Source organism: Anopheles coustani, chromosome X, assembly GCF_943734705.1.
Source record: "Anopheles coustani chromosome X, idAnoCousDA_361_x.2, whole genome shotgun sequence".
Lineage (NCBI taxonomy): Eukaryota > Metazoa > Arthropoda > Insecta > Diptera > Culicidae > Anopheles > Anopheles coustani.
This window is the reverse complement of record NC_071290.1, coordinates 10,915,859-10,938,499: the sequence shown is the minus strand read 5'-3', so window position 1 is coordinate 10,938,499 and position 22,641 is coordinate 10,915,859. Positions and strand designations below refer to the sequence as shown.

The window sequence follows — 22,641 nt, the reverse complement described above, 5'->3', positions numbered from 1 at the left end:
ATCGGTAAGCTTTGTGAGTTGGAACTTCGTCGCGGGGGTACTGAAAAATGGCACAGAGGTAGCTAAGTAGCTCTTTATACACATTTGTGTATTCCGGACTAAAAAGTTTTTCACTACTCAGCTCTGGACTACTCTTCGAATATGGCTAGGTCGTCTAGCCGCACTTCCGGTTAGAATTGGAACTGTTCTGTTATCGTTCTCAGCACACATACACACACATACAATCACACGCACGATCACGATGGACACCTGCTCGTACCTGCATTCTCAAGCCCGGGGAGCACCTTTGCGTTTCCGATGTGGCGAACGAACTGAGCAGCACCACGCGCGAGATAAGCCGTTTTATATCCGGCCTACGATTTGGGATGGCGACTTAATTTATGCCTACTAGTTCAACCGCACGACGAACTGCGCGCCGAATTCGGCAAATATCAGGGAAAATGCCAGCCCCGGGAGTAGTGTGTTTTCGTCTTTCGTTTTCTACCGCTCTATGTTTTATGATTTTTGTTTCGCTTTTTTTTCTTCTTCCCGCGCCGAAACGAATTCCTTCCTGCGCGTTTCTTTTCGCCGCGAAGATGTCGCACGCGATTCGACGGGGGGCTAAGCTAGTTGTGACATTTTTTTCTCTCCTATCATTTTATTTCCCATCCTTCGCCTCCCCCTCCCAGGAAGGTGGCCTTGCACAAGCTCGGCCGCAGCCGAAGCGCACCATTTTCAGTCTTATGGTAGTAGTCCTTCCTGAAGTCTCATCGACCGACTCAACGCCGACAGGTCGAATGTTCTGAGCGTAACGGCAATTTCGAACACCGTACGGGGCTGGGAAAGTTCGCCAGATGCGAGTGGAGCTGGGGAGACGGCGAGTTGATCAGGGTCACGGTCCGCTGCTATCGATTCTCGTTAAGGACTCCAGCCTATAAACGCTATCTGGCAGCGGATCGCTGCTTTATGCTTTTCAAATGTAGATTTTTGAATTCAATCTTCAGCGTGTCATGATGAACGAGGGGTGGTTGGAGGAAAGTTGACGGGCGAAGAGTGGGCGATCTACACCGTGTCCGATATATTTACATACACTTTTTACTAGAGTCACAGAGGAGACGCTACTGTTCATACACTCTCTCTTTTATAGCTTTGTAATATTGTACATTACAATTTTTCTTAAAAGATCCAACAGGTTTGGTCTGCCATTTTTGGAACGAGAGCAAGCAAGAGCGAGGATTAATCGTAGTTCTGGGAGTTGGGCCAACAGAAACTGCTTAATACTTAAAATGGCTACCGATTTTTAATGTGTTCCAAATGGCCATGAATACTATTCTGAAATAAGATCTGGATAGCCAAGCTATCAAGAAATGTCGAAATTGACGGACATGTGAAATCGTTCATTGAACAAATGTTTATATAGCAATTCGCTGCAGACTGGAAGAGCTTTTGTCATTTCGCATGTCCTGAATCTGTCTCAGAACGTTCCATGTAGACAGATTGTGGATCTACAGGTCCAAGATCCAACAAAACTATAACCCCAAATACCAATAGAAAAATGGTACGGTTCTAAAATTCCGCTTCGCTCAAAGGTGTGCATGCAAATGTGGCCAGATATTTCCTTATCGAGAAAGGCTATAATTATTATTTTAAAAGAGAAAATTTATCTTATTTAAATCTCTCTATCTTACTAATTTAAAAACATAATCACTCAAATTAGACTTAGTGCTATGAAGAAAAAGACGTTTACTTTTTTATGAGAATATATTCGGCACTTAGAGTAAGGTTTGTTGATGTCTATGCATCTGAGCCAAACGTCTTGTTTTGGATGGAAGTAAGCACCGGACATCGTCACGCAAATGGGGCGCAAATTTATCGGCGTGCTTTGCTTATCAGCCGATGGAAGCCATCACTGACCAGATAGAGCAGCAGACACCGGTATATGACAGACAACTGGAACAATCTACGCGAACCGACCGATGCGCTAAAGATATCGGCGGCGATGGCACAAACGCGGAGATGCGCACCCGGAACAGGTTTACATACTGCCACTTTCCCATTCTAATTATGGATTCATTTGGATTTGACTTTTTTGGAGGCTTTTTGCATCTCATCGCATCCGCGCAGCGTTTTGGCGGTGTTTGGCGACCGAAGGACTGCCGTGGAACCACATTTTGGGGGGGGGGGCTTCCTAGCCTAACGGCGGCGGTTCGGAGCACAAACCTGTTGGCCGGTTTTCGGGTGTGCTCAAGGTGCTATTTCTTGCCGAATATCGAATTCCGGCATGCCACCGCCGCCGCTGCAGGACGAACTCATTTTCGCGCTACCCAAAACGCTAATCTTTCTTTACGGCGTCCGCCGATAAACATTATGAAATGGGCGAAAGCTCGACCGACGATATCGGAGTCGAAAAAACACTTTCACTGCTGCGTAAACCCCGGTACAAATGGGAGTTTGTGGCGCATCTTTCCGGTAACGGGCGGGTAGATTTATGTCCGCGAGCGGGACGGACGAAACAACCCAGCAAACCCGTCACGGAATGTTGCATGAGAATGTTTATCTCATCGCTTGTGGGACAATGCGATTTAGGTTTCTTAAATACATTTTTCGATTGCATAAATTTTACTAACAAGGCGCAACTCTTGTGATAGCATAGCCAGAGTTTTCATTTCATGTTAAATCGATCAATGAACGAAGGGTAGCAAACGTTAAATTATTTACTTTATGCTGTTTTTCACGTACTAGGGCGCATAAAAACATCTTTTCGATACCGTGAACCAATTCTCAACCGTGATTTCACCGCCGGTGACCTCGGCCGAAGGGAAACTTTCCAACGCTAACAAATACGTTTGGCTCGAAGCACCCTACACATTGAAACCTTGATTCAACCCTAAATAACTTCTTCGATAGCAAATGAGGTAGAAATCGTAATATTATAGTGTTAATGTATTCAAACCCCTTTCGTGTTTCGCCACTGCGCAAGATCGACGATGCAAGATGCGCTCTACCGATATTTGTATATTTGCCGTACCGTTTTCTATCATGCCATTTGCCGTTTCAACCTGATCAAATGTATTATGCATTCTCTTTTAAAATAAAGCAAAAAGTTGTCTTGGTGTTGCATTGATTTTTTTTATTATTTTACGTTTTTTAAATAGCGGGGTAGTAACGTGGACGCATTAGGAATTAACTACGAATGATTTCAAAGGAACGCTTCGCAGAACAAACAGACCAGAAAGAAGAAAACGTACCGGGTTGAGTTCTCTTCCGGCATGAACATGTCGCGAAACTGCCTCGAAACGGTCCATATAGACTGTATTCTTCTATGCAACTATTGAAAGAACTAGAGTTCGCCAGAAACTACCGTTTGCCTTCTTTTTAAGATTGACCCTTTCTTCCCCTACAATGTATGAATTCGTATGCTTCCACCAGATTTTCCCTTTAATTGTCTTTTGCAGTTAAATGTTCTTCTTGTGTTCCCTTTAGCTACCAACTATAGATGGACCTTTTCCGACGGTGTCAGGTAAAACAATCACGTCCTGCACCTATAATGTCGAAAATTGGTCCGAAACAAAACTATAAAGCCTGGCGAACCTTCCGTGTTATTGTGGTGCAATCAATAGGTTTGTTGGCATCAAGCATTGATCGAATGCAGATAAGATGGAATTTTTTGCTTAACACTTCCCTAGGCATTGCTAATGTATCTGAATTTATTTACAGCATCCTCGCCAACGGGAAACTATATATTCGTCTCGTTCGACCTTTTTGTTGAGATGGGGTAGTTTTATGCTGCTGTATTTAAAGCCGTCGATCGTTTCAACGTTGTGTGTTTCTATGAGCATAGGTCGTTTCAAAGCATAAATGATAACAGATGAACCCGCTTCTTTGTTATAATTGATATACTATCGCTCACTGGAACGGATTTGTTATCCAAAGGAAACCGATTTTACCCATAACGTTGTCCTGGTACGGTCGTCGAGTGTCAAATGGCTTCATACAATAAACAAAACTAAAACTAATCTTTATACAACAACTAATTCAAAGATTAGCCCTATTACCCTACCGGTTGTTGCTAAAAGATTTAATGAAAACAAATTTGCACCAGCCGCTAGCATCGCTCGGAATGACGTAGAGAGAGGGTAGAGAGTAAAAGGAAACTAAACGACAGAAAGAGGCACTCTCTCTAAAAACGAAATTATCTTCTACAAACAAAAACGAACCCATTCGCATCAAATTGTTCGTGCGGTTTCACGTTCAACGCGCCAGCTACTTCTTCTTCTTCGGTACCAGCTTTGGCCAATCGACGAAATCGTCTCGATGCTTCACGATGTACCGGCCGGTGAAGCCGATCATGACCGACCAAGCGAGCAGCAATCCTCCGGTGACGATATCGTACTTGGCAGGCGACAGCAGCACCACGAATAACATCGCTATCTCGAACAGCACACTGGCCAGAATCTGTTCACCGTGCGTTGAGAGAAGACAAAAACAGTTATAAGCTTTAAAAATACCGAAACAAAGGACTATCATGCTGGATATTACCGCTCCCTTGTGCCAATCGGCACTGACGTCGGTGTTCTTGAGCGGTGATGGGATCGTCAGGCCCTCACCATCGGCAACCCGATATGCGCCGAGGAACAGCTCGATACTGTCTTGACGGAAGCCATCGTTAAAGTTGTTCTTCACGTAGCGCGTCAGCGAGTTGAGGCCGTCGCGCATCATGCCACGGAATGTACGTTTCCCGGTGCGCGTGAAGTCAGTCTTCAGTGCACCGGTGCCGGAGTACTGCAGTGAAATCAGATCCGCATTGTCGGCCCATACCTGCGCGGGGAAGAGAGAATGGAAAATGGTATTTAGATAATGGGAAAGACACGACCGGTAGCAGTTCACTTACCGCTTTAAAGATGGTTTCAAAGTGGGATGCTGGATCAATGCAATGTTCACCGGGACGCAGGATGCCCAGCTTTAGCAGCGTTTGTTCGAGGCTACGTCGTGCAATCATGCTCTGCACCACGTTCGTTCGGTCTAGGCAATCGATGCAGTTCGTACGGAAAACTCCCCGCTGGACGGAGTACAGAAGCCCACTGTGGCTGGCATGGTACACGCCAAAGTTATCCTGATCCTTCGCGATGCGCCAGATGAGGTTACTGAGCCGATCGTAGCGCATCTTCTTGCACTCCTGGTGGAAGTCGAACGACACGTAGGTGAGCTTTTTGTTGGCGAGCGTTGAGATGGCCGCGTCGAACGCCTTCTCCAGCACATCCTCCGCCCCTTTGTGGTCGATCAGGTTGATCAGCACCTGTGCGCCGTACCGCCGGCACTGGTCGTCAAAATGGCGCGAGCAGGCGATCAGGTGGTCACCACCGGTCAGCAGCTGCGGCCGCGGTTTGTACTTGAGGTTTGGCATCTGCTGCCAGAAGAGTGGGATGCTGCCGCGCGTCTGCACGAACGAAACCTTGTCCTCGTCGGTGATCAGAATCTGCTCCGTCTCGACGTAGTTGGCCACCTGCCCTTCACTGTTAATGCCACGGCAAAACAGCCGGGTACCGGCATGTTCTACCGAGCGGCGCGATACCAGTATCCAGCTTACTACTCGATCATTGATCACCACATTGTTGATAGAAACGACTGCAAATTAGAAACGAAAAAATTATCGTTTAATGATGGACGATAAATTACCCGCGTACCGTGTCAAATTTAAAATCGCTTTAATACTCACAGCCATGGATGATTGGCAGCGTGTATCGGGCCAGTTCCAACGATCCTGCCATGCACTCCAACAGCCCGACATTCCAGACGAAACGTTTATCACTCTTGTGCATGATGCTGTCTATTTCGCCCACTTTTGGAGCCGCTGACGTTCGTTGCATCGTATTGGTCAGATCATAGCTGTACGAGAAATAGAAGAACGGCGTGTCCAGCACCTGGCGCACCATCGACAGATAAATGCTGTTTTGCTCCTTCTGCTCCTCGCTGAGATGCGTTAGCGTCGGCGCCAGCGATATCAGATCGAACCCGGCCATCTGCCAGATCGGTTTGTCATCTATAAGACCCACGAAAATGCGATGCGTGACCACGACGAGGTACATGCCGCTAATCAACCGGATCATTCCTAGCACGCCGCAAATGTTCCTTGTGTCATAGCAGTGCAAAGGAATTTGCTCGTTGCTACCTGAATCTGTAGATTGCCACATAAAGCGTGAATCGAAGGCTTGTTAAAAAGGTTGCATGATGTTCAAGCCGAACAGAGTACATACTGTGTAAAGAGATGGCCCCGTTAAGACGCTCGATGATGATAAACTCGTTCTCCACTCCCTGCGGCTCGATGTAAAACCGGTCGGGTGTAATATACCTAGAACGAAAATCAAATGAAGCAGGAATTACTATCGGAGCAACCCACGCAATCGTGTCGAAAATGCTGCTTGTTATGTGCGTACAACGATCTACACTGTGCAGGTGCACGTTTGCAGTTTTTTCCGTAATCTAAATCCTTAAACCTTCAAATTGGGAAAAAACAAGCAGTCGTGACCCTTTTTTCCATCAACGAAAGTAGGCACTGCCACGGGAAAGAACTTGCTCGGGAGTCGCAGCTTGCACTTTACTTACAATCTCAAATCATCGTAGATAGGCTTCTCCATCTTGCGCTTTCAGTACTGCTGGGTTGAGCCTTTGATGAGTTTTGCCGGGCAAAGGTGATTTTCGATAGTTCTCGCCCGTGATTTTCGTCTACAGAAGTAGTCAAGAAGCGAGCCAGCCAGAAATGTACGAGTTGGACTCTCCGAATCTGCGCTACTCTGTTGACAGCTGCCGAAATGACATCATTTTAGCATCGCTGCACATTTTATGCCATTTTGTTTGACGTTTCACGGATGGTACAACGTTGACAGCCGTTTTACGTCCGAAACGGGCGAGCAAAAGTTTTTCACAAAAGCTAAATAATACCGTAACGTAATGTGTTTCAAAGTTGGTGAAACATAGTGTCGGGTTTTAAAAATCCGGGAAGTCATTTTCAACCACTCTTAGATACTGTTAATGGCCGATCAATTTCTATAATTCGACTATTTCCTAAACCGATATGACCGCCAGCGCTGGTGAAATCAACTACGAGTAGTAAACGTAGTTCGCACGTCGGATGTTTGTTGCCTTGGTGAATCGATATTGTTGGTGGTCAAACGAAACATCCTTGAAGGTAGCAGTGATTGGTTCCACTGTATGCTGTTGGCTAGCTTTTTACACCTAATAGCGGGACTGGCATTGCTCTTATTTACTGTTCACTACATTTACTACATTGTGACCGCCCTGCAGCGTGCCTCCGGCAGCCAAATGCAATCTGAGGATGCAAAATACATCAAAAAGTAAGTGCATTGTGGAGACGGAAACAAAATCCATCCATCGTCGAGTGTCCACCGTATTAACGCCCACGAAGTAGGAAGACGTGTTTCGAAACATTTCCAGTGCACTTTTATCGATTTTTTTCTGTAAATTAAGTTTTTTTTCCTTTGTTCACTTGTGATCTGTAAGAGTTATTGGTTTTTTTTTCAATGGGATGTTGGGCAAAGATTACATTCACAGGCACTAACTGTGCGTGTAAAATGATGTCATTGTGCAATCTTAGCTCCACGGTGACCCCGAAATTGGTCAAACACTTCATGATGGAAATGTTGGAAGCAAAAAGCGCTATATTTTGTGGTGTGTGGAGTTTAGATTTTCTAACGCATATTTATTTATCTGCTACAGGAGATGGAAGGGCGGTACCATCGAGCCACATCCCACGGAAAAGGCGTTGATAGTGAACTACAAACTGGAAGCAGCCGTGTTTGGCGAACCGGGGGATCCTATGTTAGAGGATAAAAAGGTATGTGTGTTGCTCACGACAGTAGTTTCAACAATATAATCTTTCCAACTTAATTCATTTATATAGCATTGGAATGAATGTTTCAATTTGTTATTCGGTACTAGTTTGAGAAAATTCAAAACATACTCATTGGATTTCGTTCTGAACTCGTTTTAGGATTGTCAGCGAATTATACGTCTCAAGTCACTGAACAGTAAAACCGACCCTGCCGTACTTGCACGAGAGGTGGTGGAAAAATGTGACCTCATACACAAGTCGCAGCTATCAGATATCGAGCAAATCATCTACTATCTGAAGAACCGAAAGAATGTAGAAACCCCAGTTGTGGCAACCGGTAACCCACGATCCGTGTCTCGAATATCTGGCAAATCCAGCCCAATCATGGAAGCGGAAAAAGCATCCATTCGGAACATTGACGACTACATTGAATTGCTGTATGAGGATCTGCCTGAGAAAGTTAAAGGTTCCCGGTTGATATTGCAGTTAGCTCGCGATCCGGATAACCTAGAAGAGCTGGAAAAGAACGGTATGTATGAGGGCTAGTTTCGTTACGCGTTTGCTTTACGTCACGGAATGACAAAAATAAAACAATCTGTTCCGTTTTTGTTCGCAGAGGCTGTTCTGAGTGCACTCTCTCGCGTGCTGCGAGAAGATTGGCGTCGTTCTTTGGATCTGTCGACAAACATCATTTACATCTTCTTCTGCTTTTCAACCTACACAAATTTCCACTCGGTGATCGTAAACTACAAGATCGGTTCCCTGTGCATGGACGTGATCGATTACGAGTTGCGTCGCTACGATCAAATGAAGCACGATTTGGACACACGCAAAAACACACCGGCTGGATCGGCCGGCACCAGTGCGAAGGAAAAAGAACCCGAGGCGAACAACGGCAGAAGCAGCATCGAGCATCTTGACACCATCATCAATCAGGAAAAGCCGAAAGAAATGGAACCACCGAGGAGACGCATCCCGGAGTTGAAGCAACGACCCAAGTCCGGCAACTGGGGCAGCTACCACAGTGGTACGGGTGGACCGGTGCTCAATTCATCGCTCATCAAGGCGCACTCGATGAACAACAGCTACCACGAGCAGCTGTCGAAGGAATCTAGTCCCGTAAATCAGCCGCTTAACATGTCAACGATTAGCTCCACCTCGACGGAAAGCATGAGTGCGAGCGGTTTGAACACGACGTCACCTTCCGCCGGACCGGAAGGAGTCGGTAGCGAAAAACCGGATCCGAAAAAGCAAAAGGACGACTACGATAAGGTGAACAAGCAGTTCAAACTGTTCGTTCGCAAACAAGAGCAGCTGCTGCGGGTTGCCTTTTATCTTCTTCTGAACATTGCCGAAAACGTGAAGCTGGAGGAAAAAATGCGCAAGAAAAACATAGTCAAGATGCTGCTGAAAGCGCTTGAGCGGCAGAACTTCGATCTGCTCGTGCTGGTCGTGACGTTCCTGAAGAAGTTATCGATCGTGCTCGACAATAAGGAGGAAATGTACGAGCTCAACATTGTCGAGAAGCTACCGAGACTGCTCCAGTCGCAAAAGGATCTGGTTCAGATGACGCTGAAGCTGCTGTTCAACCTTTCGTTCGACGCTCGACTGCGTGCGAAAATGATACGCGTCGGCCTGCTGCCGAAGCTCGTGACGTTCCTCAGCGACGACAAGCATCACGGTATTGTCACGAAAATACTGTACCACATGAGTCTGGACGACAAAATCAAGTCAATGTTCACGTACACCGACTGCGTGCCGGTGGTCGTCGATATGTTACTACTGAACCTCAACCAGAAATCCGACCCAGATCTGATCGCACTTGGGATAAACCTAGCGCTCAATCGTCGCAATGCGGCTATCATGATTGAAAACAATCGACTGCACAATCTGATGTCGCGTGCGTTCAAATTTCAGGACACACTCATCATGAAAATGATACGCAATATTTCATTGCATGATAGTCTTCGGATGCACTTTGTAGTACGTATTATCAACGACATATGGTTCGACACCGGCTTACGGTATATATCTAATAAAAAATAACATATCGTTACAGGACTTCGTAGGTGATCTAGCGAAGATTTTGACGGAGTGTGATGACGAAGAATTTTCCGTTGAATGCCTAGGAATACTAGGCAACCTTGCTCTGGCCGACCTAGATTATTCACAAATCATTCATAACTTCAATCTCATTCCGCTGATCCGTAATATGCTTGTACCAGGTATTTCATCATTATTAATATGTAAATCAAACCATTGCCGATCATTAATGCCTGTGACGTTTTCTCGCATTTACCTGCAGGAAAGTACAAGGACGATCTGGTGCTAGAGATGGTCGTTTTCCTAGGAACATGCGCGTCCGACGAATCGTGCGCTATGCTGCTTTGCAAAGCCGACGCGATTCTATCGCTGATTGAGCTGCTGAAGGCGAAGCAAGAGGACGATGAGATGGTACTGCAGATTGTGTTTGTATTCCAGCAGGTTTTGCGACACGAAAGTACGCGCTGCTACATGATCAAGGAGACGGAATCGCCGGCCTACCTGATCGATCTGATGCACGACAAGAATGCCGAAATACGGAAAGTGTGCGACTTTTGCCTTGATATCATTGCAATTACGGACAGCGAATGGGCATCGCGAATAACGGTATGACGCATTGCATTGCTTCAGCTTGAAGCGTATTGATTCGGTATATATTGAACATTGTTTATAAATCTTCCCATTAGCTGGAGAAATTCCGTAATCATAACAGCCAGTGGCTGAGTATGGTTGATTCTCAAGAGGATGTGGATGATATCAAGACTTACGGTCCGATAGAGGAAGAAGAAGGAGATTTGCCGGCATACCTAACTTCAGAGTATCTCGATCAGCTTTACCTTTCCGGTGGGGACTCCAACGATGATGCTGACTGCAATAAGATGCGATCCGGGTCTGCGATGTCCAACTATAGTCGCCCAGTTAGCCGGTAAGTTTTCAACAATTCGCATTTGAAAGCACCTTTAAAAAATAGTAGTTCCGATTTTGCTAAAGATCCGCTGCATTACAAATTTCGTTGCCTTATCTTTAATCTTTTTTGTCATCTTTTTTCTTTCCCTTTTCAGCTACAGTCGTGATTTAGAAGATTTAGAAATGATTAATTGAACGAACAGTAATATATCGTACCGATGATGGCTTCAAGTACATGTGGAAATGTAGTCAGGATTTTCAAGCAAATATTTCTGCTGATTTTTGTTTCAATAATGCTCCTCATTGTTATTAAACTGCGTTCCAAAACTACGAGTTTACCAAAATGTTTGCCAACAATATGGTGTACTGTAGGCCTGTACAACCATCTGCAACCAACTCAATTCTTCTGGAAGGATAGGTAAGAAGTGATCGTTATTACCAAACGCACAAATTTGCCGGCTAGCTATTCAACATTTTACATACGTCCTTATAATGCTACAAATTGAAAAACGTATGATGTGTAATCAACTTCTACCATTTGATAAACTACTAAGCAAACGTATCAATACTATCTATCCCCAGTTGGATCGTTGGGAGCGCTTCTCATTTCATTCATCTTTACCTGTTGATTTTTGAACTTGTTTTGTTTTCTCAGTGAAATATCTAGTCAATGAATGGTTTTGTTAGTAGACTGGTCTGTGCAATGGAAGTATTAACTGTAGGATCTACAGACGAAAACATTCTTTACTTTTCTTTTTCGTGAATCGTTGTTTTCCCTTTGGTTATTGCTTAAATTGATGGCATGTTAGAGGAAACTAGTTCTCGGCAATTGCCAATCGCGTATTTATGAAAAGAACATTGTAATTGCTTGAGATCAAATGCATATGTAAAATATATTTGAATGCCGCTAAAAGCTGATTAAGGTTCGCGTGGAATCCTTTTGCGTTATGTGTTGCGATCCGAAACATTATGCTATTGAGATGTCTTGAAAGAAGAACAAAGAAGTAAAGGGTCGGGAATTCATAACGTGTTAAATTCATAATTCTATTTATCGGAAAAGTATATATTGTTTTAGAATTGAAAAATTGGTAATATTTTTAGAATACATATAGAAATTGTTGAAATTTTATTTTCATTCAAACGGTTGCCATAAACTAACACACTGCGCAGGGTTGTAAAGAACGTTCGTAAGACCTGTCAAATGGAGTAAATTTGAACGGGAGGTCGGTCAAGATTATTTGTTTACCTTCTTTACCCACAACAGCTCTCGTTAAAAGGTTACAGGTCGTAGTGCAAGCAACTTTAATTAGATTCAGCTTTTACAGCATTCGATTGCTATTTAATATTAGTTTTGTTTCTCAAATCTGTTACACTTGAAGGTAACCCGGTTGACAAAAATTCAAATTTTTTGCAGCTGTCATATAGTTACAGCAAATTTTTCCATGGCAGATTACTGCGACCCTTGCTGGAACTACATGATAGCAGCGAAAATTTAAATTTCTGTCAACCGGGAAGTTTTGTTCCATCGAATTGTAAAGTTTCTGCGTTGTGATGGAATTTCTGAATGATTCATCAAATTATCAACAACGTCGTCTTCATTTTCTAAACAGCGCAATACATAGCAGTTAGTGAAGTTTTTGAGAAGGATTTAGTTTATCATTTAATTACGCTACTTTTGTACGACGCTTTGTAAGCCGTGGCGAATATAAGTTTGACAGTTTGTGACCTACTTTACGACCGCCATGAGCCAGCGTAAACTTCAATCTAGGTTTAACGCAAAGCTAAAGTTACATTTTGTGGGTCGAAATCGGCGTTCAGTTTTGTTGAAGCTAAAATAGAAGTGATTTGTATGATTTAAACCAGGCAAGGAGTATGCCCACGGAGAAAGGTTTCAGGGAATCGTGGTCGAATGGATGGAAATATGAAAGCGACACCGATCCATTGCTAGGTGTTAAGTACTGCACCCTTGCCGTTTGTATACAATCGTCTTGCGAAACCAGCGCAAGACAGGAGGAACAGGTGCACAAACAGTATCAAAAACAAAAGCATTCGTATTTGTGAGCAGTTTTACAACGCAGAAACAAAGTTTGCCCTTCGATAAAGACGATTCGATTTAGCAACGCAAGCACGAGCGGTGACCCTTCGCTATCTGCGCTGCTTTGTAACCGTGAGCTCGTGCGAAACATTACAGGCCGAGCGATGATGATTGTGTAGAAAAAGTTGCCAATCGTCAGCTGTGGCCTCATCAAAAAGAAAAAAAGGGAGAAGGCCCTTGAGCGCGAGTGAAATGAAACGGAATGCAAAGATAGAAAATTTGCTCGCAAAGTGATTCAACATTCAAAGGCGACCATTGGTTCAGAGTTCGGGGTGTTTCCGTGGCTGGAACGGTGTAGAACGTAGGTACAGATAAGAACGACACGCATCGGATCGTTACGCAAACCCGCAAAGGGCAGCTGGGCATCCTTTGTTTTGCCTCCAAAATGGCGCTGCCCGCGTTGTTTCGAGAGCCCTTGCATCTTCTGCTAGCCTTGCTGCTGGTGCTGTCCGGACGGGTGCGGATGTCCGGTGGTTCGGTGGGCAGCCGTTCAACGGATTCGGCCGCACCGGTGCTGATTGTGGTGTCGTACGATGCGTTCCGTATCGAGTACTTGCAGCGCAATAGTACCGCCTATATGAACGAACTTCGTCAAAATGGCACGAGCAGTGCATTCCTCCGAAACGTCTTCCCGACCAAAACCTTCCCGAACCACCACAGTATCGCAACCGGTGTATATCCGAACGTGCACGGTGTGCTGGGCAATGGCTTGTACGATACGCTGCAGGGCGCTCTTAACTATTCGTACGAGCTTTTCCATTTCAATCCCACCCTCATGCCAATATGGGTAAGTTAGAGGACCTTAAGACACACAATTCAAAATCATTCTAATCGTATATTGTTTCAATCATCCCGCAGTCGTTGAATCAATACGCCGGAGGACATAGCGGTTGCATGATGTGGCCAGGGTCCGACTTTGGCTATGGACCGCGCAATCTTACCTGCAGCCACACGCAGCCATATAACATCTCGATCTCCTGGAACGACCGGGTTAACACCGCGCTGCGGTGGGTGCGAGACGCCGAGCGGCCAGCTAACCTGATCATGCTTTACGTCGAAGAGCCGGATTACTACGGGCACATCTACGGCCCGGAATCGGACCGCGTCGCTCAGCTGGTGGTAAAGCTGAACGATCTCACGCGATACCTGCACTCGAAAATCGCCGAACTACGCCTTCAGGAGCGGGTGAACGTGGTGCACCTGAGCGATCACGGCATGGACTCGTTGATGGTGAAGAACTTCATCAACCTGACGTCGCTCGTATCGGACGAACTGAAGTACGACACGTATGGCAACACGCCGGTGCTCCAGATCGTACCGAAGGTAAAACAGCAGACGTCCGAGCTGTACCGGCAGCTGCGGAACGCGGCCGAGCTGGACGGCAGATTCGACGTGTACATGCTGGAGAACTTGCCAGCCCGCTGGCACTACAACAACTCGCACCGGACCGGGCCGATCACGGCGGTAGCACACATTGGCTACGGTTTCGATGACATGTGGAAGACGGTCGAGTATTACAAGAAAAAGTTTGGTGTGAACGGTAAGTGCCAGTACGCGCGGTCGGTGGATGCGACTCGGTGGTGTTCATTTTCAATTCTCCTTCTTCACAGTGACACCGGAAACGCGATATGGCGTCCATGGGTACGACAATCAGCTGCAGATCATGAATTCTATCTTCTTCGCGTACGGTCCCAATATCCGGGAGGAGCTGACGGTGGATCCATTCGATACGGTCGATTTGTACTATCTTTTCTGTGAAATTCTGAACCTGACACCGCCTACCTACCTGGCGGGTAACGTTAACCACGTTCAGCACATTCTTCGTAACGACTCGCGGGACGACGACGATGACGATCCGAATGGTGCCAATGGTTCCGGTTCAACGCGAGCGGAAATGATAGCAGGTAAAGTTAGACCAACCGTTCTGGTAGTGACATTCCAAATCATCGCCCTAACACATCGTCGCTCTTTTTAGTAATTTTCGCCGGCAGCCTGCTCGGATCGTTCGCCATCGTAAGCCTATTTGCGCTGGCCGTCATCTACCAGCGACGAAGGCGGGAGCACATGGTCCCTCCGTACCTATACGAGGAGACGGAAACATTCATCGACGAGGGCAACAAGTTGCTGCACACCAGCACCACCAATTCGTCCATCAACGGTGACGTCGTATCGGTGGACGTTTGAGAGCGTCGTCGGGCGGAAGCCGGACGACGGCCGGTCGGTCGTGTTGTGTTGCGTGTGGCTGTTGTGTGCCTATGTTGTCGATTGCTGTACCGCGAACCAACATGTGCCGGCGTCGTGCGTTCGGAAGGGTTGAACCTGGAACCTATGAAATCGGCTTTCATATCCCGCAACCTATACACATCGGTAACTTCTTTCGTTCAACCTATCGAAACCAAATTATCACCGCCGTCCCCTTTCCGCGAGTTTCCGTCTTTCATCACACTACACGTTGCATAATCGTTCGTACATCCTTGAGCTGAACAATTGTTGGCATTCCATCGTGCGAGCGATGAGCGTAAATTGTATGATTTGCGACCGAGGAGAAGGTGGAGACAGAAAGTCATCAAACGTTGGTGTACCTTTTGCGGAGGTTTGAAACGATCGGACAAACTTTATAACAAATCCCTCACCCATCGTGCGTCCACTCAGCGTTCGCGTTAAAGCCACACTGCAAACGTAAACATACTAACTGGATAGCAAAGAACATTTACTAGAAAGACGATGGATGTGAATTATGTCGTGAAATTAGAATGAATTGTATGTTGTTGATGTAAGATTGAAAGAGACAGTTTCAAACAGGTAGGAGTAACAGTTTGTGCGTTGCACTACAAAGTAAACCAATTGGAAAAACAGCATGAAGCAAGCCGAAAACGATAGTATTTCCCAATTTATTGTAGACAAAGACTGGCCTTAAGCTGGTAGAGGATCTATCTATCTACACTGTTTATTGTACATAATACTTACAACTATATCTATATACAATGTAAAAACGAGGAAATGAAACGAAATAAGCGAACGTGCGAACAAGTTCGGGAGGAGATGTCTTGGTGTGCCGTATTTTGGGCTACACATCATGCCGCGGAAAGGTCGGTCGTCTCCGTGGCAAGGCAAATTTGTAAATTTACTCGCAAACGACTGACACGGGAGTGCGCCAAAGGGCCAGGGAATGGTGAACAGTCGAGCCAAGCGGTGGCCATAGATCCTAGCGTTGCGTTTTTCGCGATAAAGGATAAACCGACACACAGTCAAAGTTAGTCACGGAAAGCCATACTTGTAGCCGGTGAGGTTGAAGCAGCTTTCGAAGCGTTGAGAGCATGTGTCATGGTCGAGAAGCGACGTATTGAAACAGTAATCGTAATTAGAGTTGAAGAAAATAGTCATTTATCGTACAGCACGTAGCGTTCGCCGGCGTAGCGAGGTGCGTATCGTGCGAACGAACTGTAGATAAGTTGTTTCCATCCTACCATTACGTTCCATCGAACACTCGTCGCCAGACAACGAACCACATTCACACATAATTTGCGGACGGATGGGCGGACGGTTCGAATCGACCAGACCGCCGTCCGTCCCAAAACTTTTGGCCGTAAGCGTAGGGACAATTATTAGCATTCGAGCGAACCGAACGTCGCAACCACTGAAAAAAGACCTATCCGTTTTTAAAAGGTTAAAGCTATCTCTATTGTGATATTTTTCTAAGATGATGTCTAGGAAGGAAGGAAGGAAGGCTGGGAGCACACAGGGAGTAAGAGACGGAAAGAAGGGAAGAAAGATGAGGGGACGGTAGCAATCAAAGGAAAAATCAGCGGCCAAACCCACGGGTGTCGATTGTGTCAAAGAACATGCAAAACATAAGATGAGGAAACAAATGGACTCAGTTTTAAAGGTTAGGATGTAGGGTTCACCGGGTGGAGGAGCTCTTTACATTTAAGGAAAAACCCGTGTGGGAGTCTCGCGAGGCCATCTCGAGCAAAGAGATTATCGTATGCCAATCGATAACAATAGTGACCGATAATTTTTCCGTGCACCAGCAAATATACCCGCTAAACCAGTGAACACGGCGCGCCACCAGGCATGCCAAAGTCATATCGATACAGGCGAACAGGTTTGATGAGATTCGCAAGGATATTAGGAAGTTCCTTAGGTCCTGAGTATACCGTGCGTGCGCCTTGGTCGTGTCGTTACCGAAGGAAGGAAGGCGGAACACAGTTCTTTACACCTCTATACTTTACTCCTACTTTCTATTCTGATGAACAGTTTTAATGAAATAATGTTTTAGGAGTAAATAAAGAGAAGGAGAAGGAGGAAAACAAATACTTGGCTTGCTGTAGCCCTTCGTATTGGAAAGAAAATGTTGAAATGTCGAATCCATGGCATGTAAAGGACGGACAATTCACCAAGTACACTACATACAGGAACTTTCTTATGTTACACAACCAAGGTGCTGCACAGCTGACTTTATATATAAATAATTAACATGCATCAATGCAAAATGAAGAGGGGAAACGGATTTTACACTTCGTGTTTTACGTTTCTAACAGTTTTTGTTTAAAATTTTAGATTCATGCTTAATTTATTTTTCCATCATTGAACATTTGTAGAGTTCTTCAGAAATGACACAATGTTGTTGACAGCTGCTTGACAGCTCACAGCTCTCACAGCTGAGATCGCCTAGATGACAAATTTAGTACAATTCTCATCTCACTCATTTTGTTCATCTCGCATCTCACACCACGGGGATTTCATGTGGTCCTTAGTGCGGGATTTATAAAAATGATGCTGGGAAACGGACGCTGAGTCAGATTTTGAAACGAAACTTTCTATAATAAATAGAAACAGGTTTTACAAACGGAGAAAATAAATTTAATTTTGGACTACGACTAAGACGTTTATCGTAAGTACTTACTATCTAACGTACGTTTACAACCTACGATAGTTTTTTCCTACGATACTCAACGTTGTAGTTACAACACAGTTGTTAACTTTTTTCTAATGTTTTTAAATGTTTCATTGTTTCCTATTCATTTCTGGGTTTTCTTATAAACGACTTCAAACAGCTCAAGATTGTGAAGAAGCAAGATTCTATTACACAAGATCTAATAGGCTACGTTAAGTTAATAAGTCCATAATGTTTCGATCTCTTAAACAAATTTGTTAAATGTCTGTACCCTCTGTGTTTTATATTGTAATATTTCTTTCTGGTCATTTATTATGTTTGAAGCATTAGTTTAAAGCTAAGTTAATCTGTGCCACGCTGCTGCGCAGAGTTCAAAATCAATGCTAGTAGCGTGTATACCACACCCAAGTGTTTCTTTGACGTGACCCTCCACCAGAAATCGAAGGGCATATTATATGATATAAGAAAATCACGCGCTTTTATAGGGTTTCGATTCATATAATGGAATGTTTCAAGTGATAGAGCGAAAGTTTCATCGATACAGGAGATGTTTACAGACGCATTGGGGATCTTTGCAATCATACAGGGGAATATGACAAATAGCATGGGGAATCGTGCAAACCCACTGAAATTAAGGGAGCAAGCTTCCAACATCGCAAATTCGTAGTTGTTTGTTAGTAAATGATGTTCCTATCGGTAATAAAACGTTTAAAAAGCGTTGATTTCATCGAAGAAAGTTGTTTTCGACTAAAACACAAAAACATTCACCTTGTTTATTTCGAGTTGCTATGGTTCTGTCAAACCACAGATCCGTCGAGGTAAACATGAAATACCAAGTCGATGGGTAACATTCGAAGCGAGGTTCTACACGTTTACCGTACCGAATTCGTTGCTTGACAAGCTTGAATTGAATTAATAGGCAAGTAAAAGTACACAGTAACTAACTAACTTTTCGCGAACGTAGGGCTTATATGATGTTGACAACTTGCTCCCCTAACCGGTTGCAAAGCTACTCGTATGGAAAGCACATTTCCGTTAGCTATCTGACACATTCCCCTATGTGATTGCAATGTTCTCTCTACCGATTGAATTTATCCAATATGCGTTTGAAATCGTTTCGCTGTCTATTGAAACATTCCATTATATAGATTGAAACCCTGTTTATTTTCAGAAAGAAATAAGAGTAGGGCAACAAATAGCAGGGAGATAGTGAGACGAGAAAGAGCTCTTCTGGCATAAGTCAGAGAACTATGGGAAAGCCTGGAACAAACCGAATTAAAGTCTTTTAAATGAACTTCTGCCTCAAGGGGACGAAGTCGGAAAGTTCATTGCATTTTACAATTATTATCACAAATTTGTGCTCAACTTTACGCATCTTCTGAATAAACTACTCAATGAGCGAATTTCAACTGGTCTGGAAATTGCCAATATGCTTTCGATACATTCAACAACAGTTTGTAGTCACCAACCATTTCAAAACACCCGGATTTTTTGGGGAAATTCATCAATACTACTGAAAAGTCTGATACTGCGTATGGTGCGATGTTGTCACAAACTTCCGACGGTGAAGGCTTTAGCAGGTAAAAGCTTGGCAAAAGGCGGAAAATCATAACAAGTAATAGAAAAAGTGTTAACTGCAATTTTTTGGGCCGTAAATTACTTCAAACTATATGTGCATGGCAATAAAAGCCCGCTGTTGTATATTTATTATATATAAAATATTGGTATACAGTCTGTTCTCGAGTTACGCGGTTCTCGACTTACGCGGATTCGGAGATACGCGGTTTTCAAAATTTGACAGTAGATTGGGTTTATTACATCGATTTAAATTCCTGAGATGTACAACCACACGAATATATATGTAAATTACACATTTGCATAACTTACGCTTTTTATTTCGTTTCTTGCAATTTATGTTGTTTGAATACGTTTGCATTGCATTCATATTAATGAACAAAGAAAAATTTGGAATATTCTATGATACATGTACACAAGAGCTCGATCTCTTAACTCCTAGTATAAACTATGTGTCAAGCAATATTCGAGATACGCGGAAATTCGAGATACGCGGATTTCTCTGGTCCCCATTATCCGCGTAACTCGGGAACAGACTGTATACTTATTTAATATGAAAACCACCATACAATCAAGCAATATTTTAACAAATTTTAGTTTACAATTTTCTAATCAAAAACAAAACATTCAAGGAGCGAAAGGAAAGTAATCGAAAGCTAATGCAAACGTGGATTTAATTCCAATTAGTATTTCAGAAGGAAATGTAGTTAATATGAAAACAGAAAACAGAAATAAATTAGGTTCATAATATTTGGGGCCGTTCATAATATTAATTATACACCAACCAAATTGTACAGTATATCGTTTATTGTAACACTATTCCTTTAAAAACGTGGTGTTGTGACTCCCTAAGTTAGACTAAGTAGACTACATTACATAGGATAATATGCGTTATGACTGTTACAGAGGATAATATGCGTTATAGGATAACGATAGGTTAAGGTTATGCAATGAGATAGGCACCAAGCATCTATTATAATACATTGGGCGCCTAAATGTATGCAATCGGTGACATGGTTTTTTTCATATTACGTCGACCTTTGAACTAATTTAACAGTTGCATGTGGTTCGACATATAAAAACGGTTAGAGCTTATAAAATGGAATCATATACACTTGTTTTCCCTTAGGGTTGAATGATGTGGCGTTTGTGTCGAATCGCGTGCCACTACGGTTGAATCGTCTGCAATTTCGAAAGCCGGTATATTGTCGGTCGAGCTCTGAGAGAAAACAAGTGTAATTGAACTTGCATTGATTGATTAATTCATTCATACTATATACGTAAAAGTATACCAATTTCAAAAACCTCTGTCCCATATTAAAAAAAAATAGTTTCATGGGAAACCTCCAGAATTTTATCAACTTTCTTGCACAATTTCGCGACATATCGTTCTTGAAGAATGCTTTGAATTGTTTGCTTTGTTATTAATATCAAATTTGAGAGGTTTATAAAATATTTTCTTGTACTTGCAAAAGGATTTTTTTGGATATATGACAAGTTACGACAAAATAAAAATAAAAAATAAAATTTATAACTAATTTTTATAAAAAAATACACAAATTTCCCAAAACTAAGTAATAACTTTTATCCATGAAAACAAAATTCAAAATTTAAAAAAAAACTAGCTAGAGTTGGAACTAAATAGAAATCTTTGGGACCATAACAACTTGCGACCCTAAGAGTTTTTGTTATAGGTATTTGTATCTTTCGCTTCCTAGTTGTTTAGGCATCCAAAGTATGGTTGATGCTGTACGCCAGGGGTCGGCACACGGTTTCCAAAAAAGGCCTAAGCCCTTTTGAATAGAGTAACAACTTTCTAAATAGTAAAGTAACATAAACCGTGATACAAGCTGACATTTTTGAAATTTTACCAATAAACTATTATAAACATTTTCGTTATAATTGCTTTCTTAAATTGTACTTGAAATAAATCCTGTACATAAATTATTGTAAATATCTTAATTTAACTGGCGTACTCTCTGAGTAACTAAAATAACTGATCTTTGATAAATTTCAGTATTGATACCCTTTTTTTATTTCCTAAAATTGTATTTCGGACGAGACTCACAACGCTAGGATAGTTTAGAACGATAAATAATACAAATACGAAAGAAAAAATCTAATAAAAAGTATAAGAGAATGCCACCGTTTTAATTTTCGTTTACATATTACGGGCCGGATAAAAACAGTTGGCTAGCCGGATTTTGCCGACCCCTGCCGTGGAAACGGATGTTATTGGGGCAGGATTTGCAGGGAAATATACCTGCTAAAATTATAGTTTAGTTGACCGTAACATCAGGCTTGACTCTCATAGTGAGTGACAGTCCGTAAAACGTCTGTTAGATACTATTGGAAGTCGTGGATCATTTGCGGCCTTTCGTGCGGCCGCCAAACTCCTGCACACTGTCCCACTGTGCGAGCCAACTCTCTCCCTCTCTTGCACGTCTCAAGTTTCGCTCGCATCGTCTTGCGATCTTGCGCCGCTTCTCCAGCGTGGTCTTCGCGACGATCGACGCCACAGTCTTGCTCAGCCTTCGATCGTGAACGGGTTGGAATCGGGTCTGCGCAACCGAACCTCTTCGTCGTACTGAAGCGAACCGTGAACCGTTAACGGAGCAACAGGCGCGCTTGTTTGCTTGTTTTACGTGCGTGGGAAACTCCTCCTGTGAGGCCCAACTCCGCGTGGCAGGACTAAACCGTGTTACTGCCGGTTCCAGGTTGAGGTCAGAGGTGTTCGAGAGCCTCGAAATTTCCCTCCACCCCCCCTGCATCACCTGCTCAACCTTTCCGGGGTTTCCGTTTTCGGGGGTTTTCTTTTCCGAATCGGGGTCGAGCTTTCCAAGTGCGGCCAGAGTCGGGGTGAAGAAAACTTTCCCGTCCCCTGGGTGTGTTTACTGTACGTGTGAGGGCTGTGTGTGTGTGTGTGCGAACCAGGAGAAAGACGTCGGGAAAGCGTCCCCAGGATACGGCTCGGGTTGTTGAATGTGCTGTCGGACGTCTGAGGAGCGCAACTTTCGGCCGATTGCGAAGAAAATACTCATGTGCGTGTGCGTTTAAAGTGTGCCGACCCTCCTCGAGCTCAACCAACAACGTGTTCAACCGACTCTAAACATCAACGGCTGCAGCGGCTTCTTGATCGTTCCCCTTACAGATAGCGTCTTGACGTCGTCGTGAGGGTCGAGTCCTTGCGAAAGGAACCAGCAGAATGTTGGAGGTAAGTGTTTGCCGTGTCCGGGACATTCCGGGTTCGTGTTCTACTCCCTCTCCACCATCTCTTTCTTTCTCTTTCACGGCTTG

The 22,641-nt window shown here is 43.9% G+C and overlaps 3 protein-coding genes across 5 annotated transcripts in view; 2 read left to right on the top strand and 1 right to left on the bottom strand.

Moving 5' to 3' along the window:
• The window catches only part of LOC131269461 (kinesin-associated protein 3), a 49,810-nt gene extending 38,105 nt beyond the window's left edge, over window positions 1-11,705 (top strand). Inside the window, exons 1-8 of one of the 2 annotated variants that reach the window (XM_058271829.1) lie at window positions 7,189-7,331; window positions 7,714-7,831; window positions 7,988-8,357; window positions 8,445-9,811; window positions 9,888-10,053; window positions 10,134-10,477; window positions 10,558-10,796; window positions 10,933-11,705. In XM_058271829.1, coding sequence (XP_058127812.1) covers window positions 7,189-7,331; window positions 7,714-7,831; window positions 7,988-8,357; window positions 8,445-9,811; window positions 9,888-10,053; window positions 10,134-10,477; window positions 10,558-10,796; window positions 10,933-10,972 — 2,787 coding nt within the window. In that variant the 3' untranslated portion in view covers window positions 10,973-11,705. Of the gene's footprint in view, window positions 1-7,188; window positions 7,332-7,713; window positions 7,832-7,987; window positions 8,358-8,444; window positions 9,812-9,887; window positions 10,054-10,133; window positions 10,478-10,557; window positions 10,797-10,932 lie in introns of those variants that run through there. The other variant, XM_058271830.1, reaches the window with a different exon arrangement.
• LOC131269463 (phosphatidylinositol-3-phosphatase SAC1) lies at window positions 3,349-6,721 on the bottom strand. The gene is made up of 6 exons (XM_058271831.1): window positions 6,583-6,721; window positions 6,234-6,328; window positions 5,696-6,154; window positions 4,871-5,604; window positions 4,519-4,797; window positions 3,349-4,434 (listed from the first exon to the last, which is right to left on the bottom strand). Exons 1-6 carry the CDS (start codon window positions 6,612-6,614, stop codon window positions 4,243-4,245), a joined length of 1,791 nt encoding a protein of 596 aa, XP_058127814.1. The 5' UTR covers window positions 6,615-6,721; the 3' UTR covers window positions 3,349-4,242.
• Window positions 11,706-12,041: 336 nt separating the features above from the next.
• Window positions 12,042-16,848, top strand: LOC131269118 (ectonucleotide pyrophosphatase/phosphodiesterase family member 5-like). Of its 2 annotated transcripts, XM_058271441.1 has the most exons (5): window positions 12,042-12,156; window positions 12,641-13,659; window positions 13,731-14,412; window positions 14,483-14,776; window positions 14,848-16,848. In XM_058271441.1, exons 2-5 carry the CDS (start codon window positions 13,258-13,260, stop codon window positions 15,054-15,056), a joined length of 1,587 nt encoding a protein of 528 aa, XP_058127424.1. In that variant the 5' UTR covers window positions 12,042-12,156; window positions 12,641-13,257; the 3' UTR covers window positions 15,057-16,848. The 2 variants fall into 2 exon arrangements, with proteins under 2 accessions (XP_058127424.1, XP_058127423.1); XM_058271440.1 differs by lacking the exon at window positions 12,042-12,156 and having other exon boundaries at window positions 12,499-13,659.
• The last annotated feature ends 5,793 nt before the right edge of the window (window positions 16,849-22,641 follow it).

Bases quoted from the DNA above. Each gene is read 5' to 3' on its own strand.
- LOC131269118 (XM_058271441.1), top strand. From the start codon at position 13,258: ATGGCGCTGCCCGCGTTGTTTCGAGAGCCCTTGCATCTTCTGCTAGCC. The intron at 14,413-14,482 runs GTAAGTGCCAGT...CCTTCTTCACAG, and splicing joins GAAAAAGTTTGGTGTGAACG to TGACACCGGAAACGCGATAT. The intron at 14,777-14,847 runs GTAAAGTTAGAC...CGCTCTTTTTAG, and splicing joins GCGAGCGGAAATGATAGCAG to TAATTTTCGCCGGCAGCCTG.
- LOC131269463 (XM_058271831.1), bottom strand. From the start codon at position 6,614: ATGGAGAAGCCTATCTACGATGATTTGAGATT. The intron at 5,605-5,695 runs GTGAGTATTAAA...TCTAATTTGCAG, and splicing joins GCTGCCAATCATCCATGGCT to TCGTTTCTATCAACAATGTG. The intron at 4,435-4,518 runs GTAATATCCAGC...CACGGTGAACAG, and splicing joins CCGATTGGCACAAGGGAGCG to ATTCTGGCCAGTGTGCTGTT.